This window comes from Oryzias melastigma, linkage group LG5, assembly GCF_002922805.2.
Source record: "Oryzias melastigma strain HK-1 linkage group LG5, ASM292280v2, whole genome shotgun sequence".
Classification (NCBI taxonomy): Eukaryota; Metazoa; Chordata; class Actinopteri; order Beloniformes; family Adrianichthyidae; genus Oryzias; species Oryzias melastigma.
In genome coordinates, this window is record NC_050516.1 from 24,128,949 (window position 1) to 24,144,558 (window position 15,610).

The 15,610-nt window shown below is 36.2% G+C and overlaps 1 protein-coding gene across 2 annotated transcripts; it reads right to left on the minus strand.

Annotated features, from left to right (window-relative positions):
* Positions 1 to 1,608: 1,608 nt before the first annotated feature.
* LOC112145352 (adenosine receptor A1) lies at positions 1,609 to 7,364 on the minus strand. 2 transcript variants are annotated; one of them, XR_004947905.1, is made up of 3 exons: positions 6,568 to 7,364; positions 2,607 to 5,114; positions 1,609 to 2,483 (listed from the first exon to the last, which is right to left on the minus strand). XR_004947905.1 is itself a non-coding variant. In XM_024270519.2 (2 exons), exons 1-2 carry the CDS (start codon positions 6,918 to 6,920, stop codon positions 4,475 to 4,477), a joined length of 993 nt encoding a protein of 330 aa, XP_024126287.1. In that variant the 5' UTR covers positions 6,921 to 7,364; the 3' UTR covers positions 1,609 to 4,474. The 2 variants fall into 2 exon arrangements, 1 of the variants encoding a protein (XP_024126287.1); XM_024270519.2 differs by having other exon boundaries at positions 1,609 to 5,114.
* Positions 7,365 to 15,610: the final 8,246 nt, after the last annotated feature.

Here is a 15,610-nt window from a genome sequence, read left to right on the forward strand (position 1 = left end):
TAAAACTTTAATTTGTTGACGGTCCCTAACTACACCCAGAGCGAATGTCTGTCGAATATCCAATATCCAACTAACTTCACCTCGGTTTTGAGGAACAGGTAGCAAAATGTAAAATTATGTTGTCGAACACGTTAAACGTTGATTTGTAAATCACTACTTAATATGACCACTAGTCGGATTCAAAACCATCTTATGGGCTATTTTTATCTCTGTAGGGCAACTGAACAACTTAGGCCACCGCTTTAATTAAAAAAAAAACAATATCACAAAAAACATAACAATTACCAAAAAGTTTGCACTCATATTTCAAAGACTCGTTTTTATCTTAAAATCGTCAAGCCCTGCAGGCTCCATCATGTTAGCTTAGCAAAACGTTGTTCTTTTTCGCCCCACTCTCCAAACAAAACACATTTAAATGGTAGAACCTCTGTGACAATGGCCAAAGTAATGAAGATGTTTTATGTATTTATTTTAAATAACAGTTTATCACAGCCTGACTGCGCGACATTAGTGGTGCGGGATGAAAGGCCGCAGCATGGCGCGACGTGTTGCTCTGCTAGCAGACATCTTTACTCCACTTACAAAGACAAATATCACGACGGAACACAACATTCGAGTGTATTGTTACAGTCACAAACTAATGTACAAAGTAAAACAATCAAATAGGAATGAATAACATCAACAATCTTAATCTTACTTTAAGTCTAAAGAGACACGAAACGTCGGTCACGCTAGGGGTTTCCGGAAGAGGAGGGGAGGCGGAACCGGAAGTCGTAATAAGTCTGCGCCTCAACGTTATTTGTCAAATTGAAAATCAAAACTTTACTAAATAAATGTAATGGAAACTCAACTTATATACTTTTGACACAATTTACTGCTCTAGTATTTCACCACGGTTATTATTGCCCTAAAATATTTTTAAATACGTATTCAAATAAATAAAATATATTTTAAAAGTTGGTGTCAATCATTGATTTAACGGTGTTTGGAGATATCCTTTACTATTTAAAAAGCATACAAATAACATCTAACATTTTCCATGTTATTTATTTAGCTTATTATTTTATAAAGATTTAATAAGCACAAAGTGTCAACCAACTAATTAAGAATTGTTACTAGCATTCAGTTTATAATTTGTTTTTCAATAACTTTTTTAAAATTTACAATTTATTACTTATTTATTTTTTGTTTATTTATTTTTTGTTTCTGACAGTCAACGTTGAAAAAAAACTATTTTGAAAAATATGTGGAATATAGTTAAGTAAAATGTTTAGATGTTTTCTAAGGTGTTTAAACACTGGAAAGTTTTTCATCTGTTAGTATAGTTGTGATTGTTGGTATGGAAAAAAAAATGTGACTGATTCCAATTTTGGAGATCTTTTTAATTGTGAGCTAGTGTAAAAGTGCCAAATTATTATTATTCTTTTTTATTATTTCTTATTTATTATTAATCTTATCAGTTTTCTTTATCATAAACCATTACTGTGACAGGCCCAGAACCCACAGTTTTCCATATTGATTCTTTAAGACAATAAAAAATGTTAATAATCTCAAACTTTGATCTATCAGACCACAAATTCTCTCTTTTAGTCAATTTTCAGACACAAATAAACACAGACTTGTTTTTTTATTTACTAATACCTTTACACAAACAAGTCATTTATCTAGTATTCCAAGTTCGTTGTCCACGCGGTTAATTATCCATATAGTCTTTCATGTAAAACTCTGCAAGATGTTCTTTATGCTCTTAAGTGTAATTGAGATCATGGCATCAATTTCATTTTGATTTTAATACAAAAAAAAAAAAAATCAAGTACTTTACATTATATTTCTTAATATCTTTGTCCATAATATTTTCAATTATTTCAGTGGTTGACATAGACACACTTTCTAACAAAAACAACTGATTTTCCATATTTGTGTTTTAATACCTTTCTTGTTCTCCATTTGGCTAAAAACTAGATACAAATAAGCCTTTTGAGATAATTTTAAATGAAAGTCAAAGTTCAGATAAGACTACTTTGTATGAAAAGCATTCCATTGTACAAAATCCAAAAACATCTGTGTCATCAAAAGTGGACCTTCTTCTGATCTTTTTACAATTCAGCCAGTTCTTCGTGTCTTTCTTGAGTAAAAAGCCAGTTGAACAGAGATAACACAGAGTCTAAAACAAACTCTGGTACCTTATTCACATTTGACACATACCACATTTTATAGAGACATTCAGCCAGCAACACTATCAAAAAAAGGACCAAAATCCCAAGGAAGATCCGGTCCATGCAATAGTTTGCCTTTTCTTTGAAAGTCCACTGCTCCCACGGCAGCAAACGCCGAGCTTCTCCATGTTTACTGAGATGCAGCAAAGCTTGATGTTCATCGTCTAAGTCTTCTTCTGGAGCCTCCAGGTCTTGACTTTCATCTGCACCGTCGGTCTCAGCCATTTAGAGGTGATACAATGCAACTGATTGGAGGTTTTACTGAATCTGGGGGGAAAAAAAATAGGAACAGAAACAAAACATTAAGGTACATTTGAAAACCTGGGTTAAATAGATTTGGTTACAATTTTGAAAAAAAACTTTTTCTTTAAAATGAATGAACAATCTTACCTTGAAGAAGAGTACAGTAGTTTTTTAATACGAGTCAAGAAAAGGAAAATGAAAAACTTTTAAAGAAGTCCTATTTTTGGCTCTTCTCATTCAATGGGACACAACACAGAATCCAAAAGCAGTGAATGCCAAGTTGGATGTGCAACACCTTCCTCATTAAGATGAGGGCTAAGGATTAACCCACACTCAGCAGTTTCAAATCCCTCAGCGAGGATGAAGGTGACAGATGGTAATACACGCATTACCATGGGGGTGACTAAGATACAGACAGACAGACAAAGGTGGAGGGGGGAAGGTGTAACACAGAAAAAAGTAAAATTTCACTTTAAGTAAAAAAAAAAAATCAACCATTTCTGACATGTTCAAATAAATGTAATAAACGTGTGAACAGGTTAGAATGATGACAATGCAGATCTGATGCAGAAGCTTTAGCTGGTGTGTTAGAATAAATCGCGTCAGCTTAAATCTCTTTCGGTAATTTACTCAAAGGCTATGGACCCTTTCAGCCCCCTGCCACAGCTTTTAAAATATGGCTCTAATGAGCTGATGAGATCCCCATATCCTAAAGGCTTGTTGGTGAGTTGCTCCTGCCAGGGCTTAGATTCATTTCCAGTAGTGACTTTACTGTACTTTCAATTTGCACTAAAAGCAGGGCTTTTTTTCCCCCTGCTGGGAAGACTTTGTGTAACACATCCCAAATAGGGGACAAATCTGGATGTTTTAGCAATAAACCACAATATTATTCCTTAATTTACCTTTATAGCTAATCTCATTTAACATCATTTGACTAATTTCCCCAACAAATTTTACAAACAAGTCATTGCTTAGCTGCCTTGCGTGAGAGGTTTTTAGCTTTTTAAAGCTGATTTTGGTAATCAAGATATTTTTTAAAACACTACCAGCAAGTTTAACATTTCATTTTAAACAATATATGACACACATAGTGCTGGAGAGAAAGCTTTATTACAAAAAATACAAAAAAACAACACTTTTTCTGATCCATCACCGACTGTAAAGAGTGACCATACGACTGTAAGTCATTTAGCCAGATTTTTAGTCAAATAAAAAATTTAAAAAAAATGTACATGTAATTAAAAAATGGACAATCATTTTTATTCATAAGCTTACCAATAAATACTAAATTGGTACAAACCCAGCCTTATTTCATGAAAAGCAAGTTGTTCGGCAGCAATTATACCCCATAGTCTTTGTTCTTTGGGTTATCAACCAACAAAGTCATTCCTGTCTTGTGTGGTTTTATGTGTCTGGTCAAGTTCAGGCAAGAATTGTAGATGACTAAAAGGGTTAAAAACTCATTTGATTTTCCCTTTATTCATTTCTTCAGAAATAAAATCTGCAAATTTTCTTACATAACTCATTTCAGGATTTCATGCTGTCATAATATCAGAACATCAAGTCAAGTTTTTTAAAGTCAGTTATGAAAATTACGAATGCAGAATTTTATTTGTGTTATTTCATTTTTGTCTGACATTACTAAAACATCCCACTGATGTAGAAATATTAGTACAAAAATGGACATTATTTTTACTTCTTAATATAACATTAACAACTTTTCATGAATAATTTAGCATTTCCAATCATTTCTAAAGGGTATTAGGATCATATTTCTCACGTCTTTACAGCTCAGTGAGTGAATAAAGCGTGTTGGACAGTAATGGGATGATCATTTATTTGTTTGTTTATTTCATTTATGCGCAGAGCCTGAGTAATATTACTGCATCCCAAGTTTCATCTGAGTGCTTTGCTGTCTGTTTTAATAGGTTGATCTTCCATGGTCTGTGTCGTTGAGTGATTTAATCGATGCACTCTTACTATGTGGTATGATGAAATGAACTTTGCAACATTTGCTACCGCTTTATGTCTTCTTTTTCAAAAAAGCCTGGAGTGCTGGAAGGATGTCGGGTGAGGGGTTCTGAGTATTTACATAACAAGTAGCGGCGAATGATCTGGATCACGGTGAGACGGAACATCTTTATTCTAAACGCATAAACCATCGGGTTGATGGCGGAGTTCCCATGAGACAATACAATCCCCACATACACAGCAAGCTTGGATATATTCCTTTTTCTTGAGTCAAAGAAGGTGATGCAGTTAACAATGTGTATTGGCAGCCAGCACATGAGAAAAAGAAAAAATACCAATGCCAACGACTTGGCCAACTTCAGTTCCTTCCGGTAATACTTGCTTGCATCACAAGTGGCCTCTGCTCTGCGGTTAAGCTGCTTTCGGATCACTCGGAAGATCTCCAAATACAGAAGAATCATTATAGACAGTGGTACTACTACACAGCCAAAGAAATTGAAATACACCATGTAGTTCATTGGTATTACAGCTGTGAAAGTGCATATTATTTCACTGGAATTATTGATGCCAACAGAGGCGTGGTTATTCCAACCCATCATTGGGACAAATCCAATGAGGAAAGAAAGGATCCAGCAGAGACAAACTGCAACATATGCTTTTCGCTGGGTCACTACATCGTTGTACCTGCAAGAAAATTGTGCAAAAGAAGGTTTTTAGTTACTTGAATTCATACTACTTTAATGAACTTTCTATACATCAGTGTCAGCCAAAGTTTTTTATTTTATTTTATTTCCAAGCACTTTGAGCTCCGCGATCCAACTAATAAACAAATACAAACTTTGGGCTGCTGCCAGCGTCAGCAGAAACCTGTGCTTTTTTCAGTAATGTGGACAGACAGGACATTTTAATTTGGCTAAAAGGTTGTGGTGCCCAACTCACTGATTTGCATCAAGCCAATAATTGATTAATGTTTTACTAAAAGCAGGATATTCACACTGTAAATGTCTTCCTCTGCACAAACTCTCGTGGTTCAAATAAAGATTTTGTTCTCTAAAATCTTATTCCAGATTTTTTTCCTTGCTGTGCTGTTGTGAGTTTTGGAGCCTTGAGGGAAGAGCTCAAATCATTAAAAACATTTTTCATTAATACACTCACCGGCCACTTTATTAGTCACGCCTGTCCAATTGTTACTTTGTTACTTTGACTTTGAACGCAACATGGTTATTGGTGCCAGACAGGCTGGTCTGAGTATTTCAGAAGCTGCCGATCCACTGGGAATTTCAACCACGACCATCTCTAGGGCTTACAGAGAATGGTCCATTGAAGAGAAAATATCCAGTGAGTGGCAGTTCTTGTTGATGCCAGAAGAAAAATGTTTCCTGGTCTGATGAGACTCAATTTTTGCCCAGACATTCAAATGGTAGGGTCGGAATTTGGCATCAACAATGTGAAAGCCTGGATCTATCCTGCCTTGAATCAGTGCTTTAGGCTGGTGGTGGTGGTTTGATGGTTTGAGGGATATTTTTGGCACACTTTGGGGCACTTAGTACCAATTCTGCATGATCTTAACAGCACAACCTAACTGAGTATTATTGCTGACTATGTCCATCCCTTCATGACTACAGTGTACCATCTTCTTAAAGCTACTTCCAGCAGGATAAGGCACCATGTCATAAATCTGGAATAATCTCAGACTGGTTTCTTGAACATGACGATGAGTTCACTGGACTCAAATATTCTTCACTCACCAGATCTCAACCCAATAGATCACCTTTGGGATGTGGTTGTGTGATGCTATCATGGCAATTTGGACCAGACTCTCTAGAGAATGTTTCCAGTACCTTGTTGAATATATGCCACCAAGGATTGAGACACTTTTGAAAGAAAAAATGGTGTCCAACCACGTACTAGCAAGATGAAACCTAATAAAGTTGCCAGTGAGTGTATGTATACATGTATATCTGGAATAATTTGTTTGAGAATTTACATTTAGAAAGCTCTTGCTAGTACAGCCATGTACTTTTTAGTATCCACCTTTCAGTTTCTGCTACACTGTCATCACAGAGTAACAATCGACAACAATCTTGACCCAGTATAGAAAAAACTCTCATCAGTTGGTGATTAATAAGCTCCTCACCTGGTAGGAATCTTGATTCGCAGAAATCTGTCAATAGCTATAGCCAGCAGGGAAAGGATGGAGCTCTGGGTGATGACCAGCACCAGACAGGAGAGGAAGAGGCAAGTGTAGAACTGAGTCTTGATTCCCCAGTTGATGACAATGGCCACAGGAATGGCCAAGAGTCCCACGGCAATATCAGCCCCAGCCAGAGATGCGATGAAGCTGAAGGTGGGGCTGCGGAGAGCCCGGTTCACACACACTGCTGCCACTATGAGTACATTTCCCATCACAGAGGCCAGGGCGATAACTGTCTCGATGGCAGTGTATATCATGTCCTCGTGTTCCGTCTGCTTCAAATCCGAATATGACATTTTTTTCCCCTACTCTCCTCAAAACTAACTTAAACAGCGAAAAATGTCTGAATTGATGATTGGCTTTTTTTCCCTTCCTGTTCAGCATACATTTTCTCTGAAAATCATGGTGGCTAACTGAAAAAAGTATTTGTTTTCCCTTACCACATTCACTAAAGGAGCGCTCCTGAAGACAAACTGAACCGTCAGCAGCTGAAAATCAGCTCTACACAGCACATCTGTCCATGAGGGCATCGCTGTTCTTCTACAGCCTCTCTCACTCTGTCTCCTTCGTCTGTTTATACGAGTCATAACAGCAAGGGGAGGGATGTACTCTGCAGCACTCTGCAGCAAGACCATCGCGAATGTGATGGTGTAGTTAATTGCTATTATTTAATAAAAAAGATAAAAAAAGCTGCAAAAGTGGATACATGTCTAAGGCATTCAATATTAATTTAAACTATAATATTAACAAATTAATTGCCATTCTGTAGTCATTTTCATGGTCAAAATGTTCACAAGCACCACTAAAAAACACAAACACAATGTTTTAAAATTAATTTTAAATTTGATTGGGTAAACACACACACAGCATTCCTTCTATTGTATTCTTATCTTTTGATTGTTGTTGATTTTAATCTGTTGTGATCCTCTGTTTATTTATGTCTTTTATGACAAGCACCTTGTATCCTAGACATTGACTGTCTATTAGAACTGGACACATCACTCTCTCCCCCCCGTTGCATTCCAAACAGGAAGTAACCGCTGGACCCAGAAAGCCAAAACCCCATAGACTTCTACAGAAAAACAAACAACTGTTATTAAGTCATTATACTTGTCAGAATAACCATTCTCGCTCTGGTACCTCTTTCTAGCATGTTATTACTAAACCTATTTTTTTCTCATAAAATATTGTCTTTATCATAAGTTATTCAAGTTATAAATTGACCAATCAGATGCCTCAGTATAAGCATGTGTTGTCCCCCACCTCAAACGTTCAAACGTTTGACAGATTCTCCCGAGCCCTCTTTCAGTGGAAGGGGTGTGGCTTTCCAACAAGCTCACTCCTGATTACCAAGAGGGGTTACCACAGAAATGATGACTCAAACCAACTTCGACCAATCACTGCTTATTAACGTAGTCTGGTTCCAAAGAGTCAAAGTCCGTATTGCGGAAAAATGATGACTGAATTGAATTCTGCTTAGAACTGGAGGTAAGGCATTTTCTATGGGTGACGTCACAGATGCATTGTCCACCTCTGTATACTGTCAATGGTCCTAGCATGTTGATGAAAGGTGATCTACAAATAAAGTGATGGATTCATTGAATTTACAACCCAATACGTTTTAGTCTCAGATCACGCAATCTGGCAAACCTGTAATCATGGTCTGTTTTTGAAGCTATTACTGTTGGTTGCACATTGAGGAGGTGGGAGGCTCTGCATCTAACTCACTTTTAACTCATTGATATGAGTAACTCTTAACACAACAAATCCTTTGCTGATGGAAAGTGTGTATATTCCCCCTTTGAAAGATGTCACATTTGTGTGGTGTAAGCATCTGCTTGATGAGTTGCTGTGCTCAGTAAATTTGCTGCTGCATTGAAATATTTGCCAATTTTCTTCTTTTTTTTTTTTTTTTTTTTTTGCCACTGCCATGCACTGTTATTAACTCTTGGTTGTTGCTGTTTCATGCAGAGGACCCCAGGGAAAAAATAGAAATGGGGCCCCCTGAAGTGGTTTTAATACTCCACCCCTTTTGAAAAAAATGCTTATTTAGACTCTCCTTTTGTCTACTAGTAGATGGACTCAGTGTCAAGAATCCAAATATTTTAAAAAGTATTTAAAAACTAAAATCATTTTAGAAGTGCTGTGTGGCAGACCCTGCAATCTGCACTGAAATTGAACGGGAAATTTGCAAATGACTGTGATTTTAATGATAAAAATGAAATGATTAGGATCAAATTCATAAATTCCATTTATGGAACAGGTTAGTGGACAAATATTTACTTTATTATTTGTGGGCTTCATATCACATGACGGCAGTTGAGGCAGGTGATGGTAGGTGAGGCACTGCTTCCCTCCCCTGGTTGACACGCATTTCAATAAGGAACTTACCAATCCCAAACCCGCCGCAATTATGTCATCAGAAGAAAACAAAATTCACCCACAAATATGGAATCAAACCGGCTCAATTGTGTGGAAAACCGACCAATCTGGAGAACTAAATTCTCTGCTGACTAACTAAATGTTGACTGGAGTTTTCCATTGCTGCTGAGGGAGGTGGGAGTCAAAACACATTCACATGATCAGTTTTATGCCATTTCAGTGATTTGGGGTGTGTTTTTTCATGATAGACTTAAACAAAAATAGGCGTAACATTTATTTTAGACACTTTAATTAAGTTTTCAGTTCAGGGCTCAAGAATGTTGGGATACCCAGGCAATCGCCTCCTTTGCTTAATGTTAAGTCCTCACCTGGTCTCATGAAACACATGGGTAAAGTTCAAACAACCTTAGATTATTATCAGTTTAAAAATGTGTTAAATTAATAGGAATTAAAGAAATGAGGAAGACACAGCATTAAGGGTTTGACCACATTGAGTTTGATTACTGGTGTTGCCTGGTTTTAAAATGTCAACCCAGTCAAAAAGCTTTTTGGCACTAGAAATTTCACTCACCACTCAAATCTGCTGCTCATCCCACAAATGTACTTGCCCACAATTATGGGACTATTGTCCGTATTGACATAATTTTTTATGCGTCATGAAACATTTTAAATATTTATATTTTTTTACATACATTTTCAAATAGACAGGGGCTTAGTTACTTCTGAATATAGAGTGAAAGTACATTATTAAGTAATCAATGAGGACACAATATTGTTGCTTACCCTAAGAAGAATAATATAAAAGTTTGGCAAATAAATACATTTGGCGCCGTATAAAAAACCCTGATTGAAAATATGCATATTTAATATCTATAATCATTTTACTTGAAAAAAAGTGCTGACTTTTGAGACGTTGCCTGTCATCTTTAAGAAATTTATGAGATGGAGTTAAATGGGTTTTATCCGGCTCCTATAATGGAAAAGTCCACAAAATTGTGGTTATGCCACAGGCATTGTTGTTCATCAAATCAAGTTATGAGCTTGTTTTTTCCATGTGCAGTTCTTTGTTTGATGTCTTGGCTTGATTTATTTTCTTCTCCATCACACTTGTACTGTTGTTCCTGTAAAGCAGAGGTTCTCAACGTTTCTAATTATGAATGATGAAGAGCACAGTACCACATTTGTATCTTAACAACAAATTTCATTATAGCCTGGATCTGCCTGGTGGTGTGTTACAGGGACTTCATAACAAAGCAGCCTCTGTTACCACTTAGTTTTATTGAATTATTGCTAACATTCGCATGAAGAACCCCAGCTTAATAATGAAATGATTTGACTCTGAAAACAGGGTTTACTGCTGGTGTTTACATTCACATAGCTTTTCATGTAAGCATATTTAAAACATTTATATCATTACAAATAATGTTGATTTGATTAAAAACATTTTTTTTTTAAAGATTTTAATTTTTTCTTCTGAAAATAATTAACTTGGACCATCAAAAAACATGGAGTTTTGAAACCGAGTTGAAACATAATTTACATTAAATTAAATTGTGTGAGTCCGGCCGAAACATTTTTTGGGGGGCAAAAAATCCAGACTCCTGCTTCCCAAAACCAATATTAACTCTATTTTAGAATGATAAGCTTCACAGTTATTCCCAAACATAGTTAAATATGGAGCTAAGAGGCCAACTTTTTTTTATTTTTTACTTGGTTTACTAAATCTGACAACCCAAAATCACGTGTTGATATTTTTCCTTCCGAGTGAAACAGCAGATAATGAATAACAGCAGATCTCAAGTTAAAAGTTTGATGTCTTAAAGGATTCTTCTGTTTTTATGGGGTCCCGACTAAATATAGGATGCTTATATCTATTAATAAATGATAAGAAACCTAAAAAATAAAATAAAATGTTGTTTTTATTTTCTAAGTTAAACCTGGGAGGAACCAAAGTTAGTAGGGTGGTGTTGCCGTTTCTTTATAAAATATGTTGATGGCTGAAAAGAAAAGCTCCACCAAAATGAATTGAGTAAAAATACTTTTACTAACAATTAAACGCTCGCCTTCCAGCAAGAAGGCCTCGGTTCAAGTCCCCGCTGGAGGACCTGAAACAGAAACATTGTAGCACATTGACATTGACATTTGTATGTTCACCTCATGCATGCGTGGATTTTCTACGGGGACTCCAGCATTCTTCCATCGTCCAAAAACAATGGACACATTTGATTTAGATGGAAATACTTTTCATAATTTTAATATGTAGACCCAACAAATGCTTTTTTTTGAGTGAATCAATGAATGGGTTTCAACAGTAGCCTGAATGGGTGTTCCATTTCTATGGACCTACAACCAACGGGGGCCCAAAAATTGTACGGTTTGGTCCAGCTTAATGAGTCAATTTTATATTGGAAACGCTCAAAATACCAGACTGGATCAGACCGTACCACTCAGTGGAAACAAGTGACCCTTCCCTCCTTGTGTTCCAAACAGGAAGTACTTGCTGGCTCCAAGAAGCCAAAATCATAGACTTCTATGAAGAAATAAGCTGCTATTACTCAGTCTTTATATTTGTCAAAAATAACCATAAATAATATGGAAAATAAAATATAAGGAAAATAAAACAAACAGGAATAGCAAGAACATGTTAAAAAGCTATACTAGAGCAAATATTGGTATTGAGACAAATATAATGAATGAGTAATAGTTGTTTATTTCTCAACAAAAGGGATTTTGGGATCAGTGGGTGCTTCCTATTAGGAACCAGAGGGGAAAGGGGGTCACTCAGTCCAATTCTCAATAAACAGTGATGTCAACCTATGTTTCTTTCTGTTTCGGACAGCATTCTATTAATGTATTTTCTTTTGTGATGTTATTTTGTGTTTTACTTGTAATGTAAGGCTTAGTCCACTAGATGGCGATGATTGTTTTTTAAAAAAACTGCCAGAAGTTCAGTTAATGTTTGTTCTGGGAGGAGTAGAAGGTGGGTGCCTGCATAGAATAAGATTGGTATAGTGCCAAATTCTGCAACATTTAAAGCAGTTAATGAAATGTTTTTATTTGCAAAAACTGTGATTAAAATATACACTTCTTCCACATCTTTAACAGAACAGGCTAATTTTTAAGTAACTGCCATAGTCTAATTTTGAGCATAAGAATACAGCTGTTAAGGTGATATTGGATCTTGCTTATAGCAAATTAATACGCTGTCCATTTACAATCGCACAAGTTTAGGAGATATTGACATATTTAATGAATGCACTGTAATATTAACCCATGCAGTGATGATGCCAAGCTTTAGTTTTTTTTTTTTCTGTGTCATTAAAACTGTGGAATATAGAAAAATAAAAGCTTGTGTATTTTGGTCATGTACTTTTACAGAAAAGGGCATATAAAGGAACAACTTGTTAATAAACTGAGATATCTGATCATTTCTTTGCCTATTTGTTAAAATAAAAATATCACAACTAATGTAATTACATTTTTTTTTTAAACCCCAGAGGATGAGTTACGACAAGACACGTTTTAAACCTTTTGACCTAAACAATTTACTTTTGAAGAACAATTCAATCCCCTATTGTAATAAGAGAAGATGAATGGTAATGTGAGAGCAGGACTTGGATAACTGCCTGGTGAACAGGTCATCCAACACCATAGTGCTCTTTTAGAAGCCACTGTAAATTAAAGGCAGTGTTCCCGAGCCTCTTGTTCTGTATCACACTTTTTTTTGCTGAAAGAGATTATACTTTAAGGTTCATAAAAGAAAAAAAAAAGAGAATCATGGAGTGAGTTATAAAGAATTTTGAAAAGTCACTACTGACTATGCAGCATTTTAAACCAGACCACCACCACAAGGTAAACAGTTTGTTTTGTGCTATAATTTTAACTGTACAACTTTGTTTCTTTCTGTTTTCTTTTTCTTTCTTTTCTAAGGAAAGGAAAAATTTCAAGTGCTTGTCTTTTTTGAAGGAGTGTGAGGCGACACTCCACGCATCTGCTCCTGATCTGGCCCTTTTATCAAATTTTAGGCCCCTTTGTGGCCCTTTGTGTTCATTTAAATTTTACTTACCACACATGTGTGCTTTTATTTCCATAGGTGCTACATCACTTTAGCTAAGGTTGTTGGCATGTTCATGGGTGGAGCTCCTGCAGATCCTGCGGGAACAGATGAGGATCAGAGCGATTTTTACATCAAACAGACTATAATCATTTAAAAAAATGTTAGGTTTACTAATAGAAATGTAATTTACGGAATGTAATTTAGGTTATGATCTACACAATCTAATACCGGAAATTAAATTATTTTTAACTTGAATGCAGGCTCAGAAAGAATGACCTTTATACCACACTGTGGAGATGTTTCTGGAAACGTTAGATTATTTTGTCTAAATTGTTTTGCTTTCGAAATGTAAGAAAAACTGAGACTATTAAAGACGTAGGGCGAAGTCTCGGAAAGTATGTGGTGGTGTTTAAGTGTTCTGATCAGAATATTTAAAGGTAATAGTTATGAAACACATTTAAAATTACCGCTACAACCTTTTAACAAAAAAAAAAAAGAAAGAAAGAACATGGTTAAAAGTTTAACCCTGCCATTGTGTGATTTCCAGGTCTGGCTCAGCCTGGCTAGTGGGGCTGTACTGATGAGTTCAACCGCATCAAGCTCCCAGTTTTGTCAGTGGCAGCCCAGCAGATTGCAGTAGTTCTGACCACAAAACATTTGCCTTCATTGATGGAGACAGTGTGGACATGAATCCTGAGTTTGGCATTTTCCTTACCATGGTCAGTTTTTTATTTTAGTTTGACGAAAAAATAGAGTTCAAAGCTAATATTAACTCACGAGTTGAATATCTTTTTTTTAAATATTTGCAGGATTTTCATTGTATTTGCATCCATATTTAATACAAGCAAATGTGCTAAATGTAAAATATATCAGATTATTTAAACGCCCAACAGAAAAATAAGATGTAAAAAATATATGTAGCACTTGCAGACTGGAATGGTGGTTTCTCTTTTCAAGAAAGGGGAGGAGGCAGGGAGTGTGCTCCATCTACAAAGGGATCACATCATTCCGGGGTACTGGAGGCAAGGACGACGGAGAAGAAGTGTGGTTTTAGTCTTGATTGTAGAACATCTGATCAGCTTCACGCAGAGTGCTTGAGGGTTTATAGAGTTTAACCGTCCAATCCACAGGTGTTCAGTCTCATCCCTTGTGGATTTCCTCTCTGCTTTTTGTGGATTATTTTCTTCTGTTGACTTTAATGTGGATTGGGGTGGTTTACAGTCAAGTGTATAGCGGTCAGAATGAGAATTGGCGGCCATGGTCTTTCACCAGACAAAGATGGCTAGTCCTCTCTGTGCAAGTGGAGACTTCCTTTCTCAAATGAAGGAGAGAGGGAAGGATTTACAGGGGGATAGGGGCAGTGGTTGCAGTAATATATCTAGATATTATATTATTTATATTGGGAAGATGAGATATGTTGCATGTTGGAGTTGAACTGAATCTAAAAAATATTTGTTCCGTTGAATATCCATTTACTAACAACCCTTTCTTATTTGTATTGCGTATCACATCTACTGACTTAACATGTTTCTGTTTCAGGAGATGTTCTTCTGGCCATGGCCTTCCTCTCTTATTCTGGACCTTTCGTTCAGGAGTTTCGTAGTCTCCTGCTCACTGAGTGGCAGAGCGAGCTGAAGCAGCGCAGCATCCCACTCGGCAACAATCTCGACATAACAGAGCTGCTCATTGATGCTTCTACTGTCAGCGAGTGGAACCTTCAGGTCAGTTCCTGGCTAATGCTAACCATGTGTTCCATAACCGAACCCTGGTACGAAGCCTCACTGATTTGATCTCTGTCTTCAGGGACTTCCTAATGATGAGCTTTCCCTTCATAATGGCATTATTGTGACCAAAGCCGCCTGCTTCCGGCGTCTTGTTGACCCACAAACACAAGGAACAACGGGGATCAAGAACAAAGAGGCCAAGAACGAGCTGCAGGTTTGTTTATTTTGATAAATTATGTATAAAAAGGACTATAGAAGCAATTTCATGGTTTCACTTTCCCGGTTTCAGATCACGTTACTGAACCACAAGTACTTAAAGAACCATCTTGAAGACAGTCTGTCTCTTGGTTGTCCCCTTTTGATTGAAGATGTTGGGCAGGAGTTGGACCCTGTGTGACAATGTACTGGAGAAAAACTTTATTAAAACTGGATCAACATACAAGGTACAATGACAAAAATTGATATTTATTTTTTGTGAGTGAATGGGCTTTCCACTGAAACTTTTTTTTTGTTGGATTTTGAGATAAAATCATACCCACTGCAGCACAAGATCACAGAATGGGGTCTTAACAAAACATTAGAACTTGATTAGACGTGGTTATTACAGCAGATACCTCAGTTTTCCAAACTACACATCTGTACATCTGTGATTAATTATGTTTTTTAATAAAGTTTTTCTATATTTGAAAGAGTCAGCTAAACTAAACCCATAATCTGTTCATATTAATTGATATTAATTTAAAAAATTTTTAAATTAAAATAAAAAGTAAAATGAAAAATAATAATAACTAAATTTGAAAGCTAAATGAAAAATGTTAAAAAG